Source organism: Myotis brandtii, unplaced genomic scaffold (genome assembly GCF_000412655.1).
Source record: "Myotis brandtii unplaced genomic scaffold, ASM41265v1 scaffold55, whole genome shotgun sequence".
NCBI lineage: Eukaryota > Metazoa > Chordata > Mammalia > Chiroptera > Vespertilionidae > Myotis > Myotis brandtii.
The window spans coordinates 2,148,904-2,152,729 of NW_005370042.1; the positions used below are offsets into that span (position 1 = coordinate 2,148,904).

A 3,826-nucleotide genomic window follows, 5' to 3' on the forward strand; every position below is an offset into this window, starting at 1 on the left:
TCAATAAAAATATATTTTTAAAAAATAATAATTAATTAATTAATTAATTAATAAAAATATATATTGGGTCTTTATAGGTTATAAAGAGCATTCATAGACCCCCATACCATTGGTGCGCACAGTGGTTTCTATCTCCTGGTAAGATCCAGAGAGTAGCTTGTGATAATGGATATTCATGTTATTTTCTCCTTTCCACCTCTCTCCCCAAGGACCTCCCAAAAGATTCTTATTACCAACCCCTGAAAACTCCCAGAGGTTTCCAGCAAATACTAAGACCTCCTGCAGAGTGCATACTAACGAAAGTGGCTCAGTCAATGCTGCTGCTCTGGCCAATGACTATGTATTAAATCCCTGGAGGACTAGCCAAGGATAAAAGGCAAACTGCTGGCAACAGTTTGGGAATTTGTGGCTTCCAGAAAATGCCCCCAGATTCCACGTTTAAACAATGGTGTGGATCTGGTGTAGTCATGAAAGCTGCCTGCTTCATGGAGGAGTGACCACTGCTGGTCGCTCTGAGAGGCTGAGATGGCCACCAGGGATGAGCGAGCAGGCGGGAGAAAATGACTTGGACATCAGGTATTAGAGTCCTTTCTGGCAAGAACCGTGATCTGCTAAGGTGGGTGTCGCGGTTAACAATCAGTCCTGTTGGTGACTTTTTGTTAGACATTAAAAAGGTCCAGAGTGTCTCTGTGTCACACCCGCGACAACCCTTCTAACCTGGAAAGGCCACTACAGTGACGGAATTCCCAAGACCTGCTATGCTCATCTATCCATCTTGTCTTTGACTTGAGGAGGATTTTCAAAGGCAGACACCCTCTTGTTCAGCTTGTGTAAAACCATGCATGGCATGTAGATGGAACTGCTCAGTCCAGACTGCTTTCAAATGGAATTTCCCCCTACGTTTTACTTATTTACTAGAGGCCTGGTGCACGAAATTCGTGCACTTGGGGGGAGCGGCCCTAAGCTGTCATTCGGACATCCTTAGCACTGCTGCGGAGGCAGGAGAGGCTCCCGCCACTGCTGCTATGCTCACCAGCCATGAGCCCAGCTTCTGTGGGAGTGTACTGACCACCAGAGGGAAGCTCCTGCATTGAGCGTCTTCCCCCTGGTGGTCAGTGCGTGTCATAGCGACAAGTCATTTTGCCGTTCAGTCAATTTGCATATTAGCCTTTTATTATATAGGATTTTATTGTTAGAGTATTGCAGATGTCCCCCTCCCCCCTCCCCCCGCTTTGCCCCTCCAATTAAAGCACTTCCTTCTGAAGTACAGAGATAACTCTGAGTGATATGCTTTCCCAAATTCCTCCACGTCTTACACGGGGGTGGGGAGAGGACCTTCATGAATGGACACGGGTGGGGAGAGGACCTTCATTGATAGACATGGGTGGGGAGAGAACCTTCATGAATGGACATGGGTGGGGAGAGGATCTTCATGAATGGACACAGGTGGGGAGAAGGCCTTCATTGATAGACACATGGGGTGGGGGAGGACCTTCACTGATAGACACAGGGGTGGGAGAGAACTTTCATGAATGGACACAGGTGGGGAGAGGATCTTCATGAATGGGCATGGGTGGGGAGAGGGCCTTCATTGATAGACACAGGGGTGGGGAGAGGACCTTCCTGAATGGACACGGGTGGGGAGAGGGCATTCATTGATAGACACAGGGGTGGGGAGAGGACCTTCCTGAATGGACACGGGTGGGGAGAGGGCATTCATTGTTGCCATGCATGGGAGAGGAGCAGGGGCAGGGCGCTGACATCACTGGGATCGGAGACCCAGGGCCGGTTGGACCCCTTCTGCAGGTCACAGAAGGCCGAGCCCCACGTGGTGTCGTGGCCACTGACTAGCTTTTCTCTTCTTGAAAAAGGGAGATCATGAGGCTTGGACTAAGAATAGACTTTAAAACATTATTCAAAGGAAAATAAGTGACCAAGGGCAAAGTGGAACGCCCAAGGCAGAGCCGTGAGGGTGTGTAAGGCGTGCATTGTTGCTGGTCTTTTCTGTGGGAGATGCATTTACACTCTGCCGTGAGCCCCACCCCATCCATTTTAATGTGTGCTCTCTGTGAAGGAGGCACTTCACCTCCACGTCTAAGATCAGGGACCACTGCCCGCATCGCAGAGGCTCCCTAAAGGTATGGCACAGAGAACCTGGCCGCCAGCTCTGTTCTCCCTGTCCTTCCAGGTGTCACCGACACACCACCACCCTGGGGGCGCAGGAGAGCAGCGGCAGCACAGCCACGCGGTCTTGTCCTCCCCACCCAGGGGGACGGTCGGCCTGAGGTAGGATGCCCACACGCCCCGCTGAAACGCAGAACAGCGAGAAACAGAAGCCGGAGACAGGGTCTTCCGTGAAATGTCCCCGTCATGGATGAGACGCCTTTCTCTTATTCCCATGGTTTCCCCATCCACTAACTATGAGTGCAAACTCCTTGGTTTGTTGTTGTTGTGACCGTTCACAGTAAGTTCTCCTACAGAACGGGCCGTGGGGATGACTGGGACACCCAGCGCCCTGTGCACGGACCCCTGTAGTAAAGGAACCACAGGGTAGACTTCCTTCCCAGAGCCAGGAGCCCCTTAACCAGAGTGCCAGACACTTGAGAAACAAGAGAGCACTTGAAAGTACCTCTTTCAAAACTCAAAAGAGTATGCTCTCTGCTGCTATTTCTCGTGTGTACGTGTTTGCCTCGGTGCTATGCACATGGCCAATGTCATGTCCGCAAGTGGGCAAATAGGACCTTAGGAATTAGGGCAGCCCAGAGTAACAGCCCCGACCGTGGCCCCGAAGCCACCCAGCACCCGGGAAGGCCTGGCCCGCAGAGAACCCTGCTGTTTCCCGACTTTTCTCCATCTTTCGAGGGGTGTCCAGCCCCTCCAGCAATGCCCATTGAGTTCCTCCCGCTGACTACGCACCCTCCCTTCCGCAGGAAGCCTCGGGGAGAGGGCAAGAAGTGCCGGAAGGTGTACGGCATGGAGAACCGGGACCTGTGGTGCACCGCCTGCCGCTGGAAGAAGGCCTGCCAGCGCTTCCTGGACTGAGGGGCTCGGCCACTGGGCTCAGCCACCAGGTCGCAGCCCCCGGGTCATGGCCACCAGGTCGCGGCCACCCGGACTGTGGTGCACAGCCTGCCACTGGAAGGCCTGCCAGCACTTCCTGGACTGAGGGGTGCAGCTATGGCCACTGGGCCTCCCGCCCTCACCGCCATGGCAGCTTTGGGAAAGCGCTCTTCCTTCAAACAAAACACACCTGAAGCCCAGAAAAGCGCGTCCAGGAGGCCTGGTGGAATTTCAGAAGAAAAAAGGCCACATGGCCCGGTCTGCTCAGAGCCGCTTCCCGTGCGCGAAAGGGAGTCCCCTTCCTCTGCTGGGTGTCAAGTCTGGAAGCTGTGGTCTCCGCAGCACTGGGTCCCATGGAGCCATGTTCCCCTGAAGGAGGCGTATTTTGATGAGCTTCCTGAAAAATGCCGTTTCGGGGTGGGGGACACCCAGGGGAAGCTGCGGATGACTGTGGCATTTGTGTCAGGACAAGACTTGCTTTCCTGGGTCTTCCCCGTTCCCATGGACTTCTTGGGCAGCTCTGGCATCTTTTCTGTGTCTTTCCTGTTTGTTTTGTTTTGAAGAATGGCCCCGCTTGGAGGAGTGTGGGCCTGCAGGCCCGATGGCGAGTGGGATCACCAGCCAACCGCAGCTCCCAGCGGCTCCGACGCAGCTGTCACCGAGGGAACACCTTGAAGTCTTCCCGGGACCTGGAGAGCCCTTTCCCGGCTCCTCTGCGGCTCAGCTCAGCCCGACCAGGCGGGGAGGCCGGGAGCCTGGCGCTCCT

The 3,826-nt window shown here is 54.2% G+C and overlaps 1 protein-coding gene across 1 annotated transcript in view; it reads left to right on the forward strand.

The window, feature by feature from the left end:
* Nucleotides 1–3,237, forward strand: part of ZNF704 (zinc finger protein 704) — a 99,547-nt gene extending 96,310 nt beyond the window's left edge. The window contains exons 8-9 of the mRNA XM_005878187.2: nucleotides 2,189–2,286; nucleotides 2,931–3,237. Coding sequence (XP_005878249.1) covers nucleotides 2,189–2,286; nucleotides 2,931–3,042 — 210 coding nt within the window. The 3' untranslated portion in view covers nucleotides 3,043–3,237. The remainder of the gene's footprint in view (nucleotides 1–2,188; nucleotides 2,287–2,930) is intronic.
* The last annotated feature ends 589 nt before the right edge of the window (nucleotides 3,238–3,826 follow it).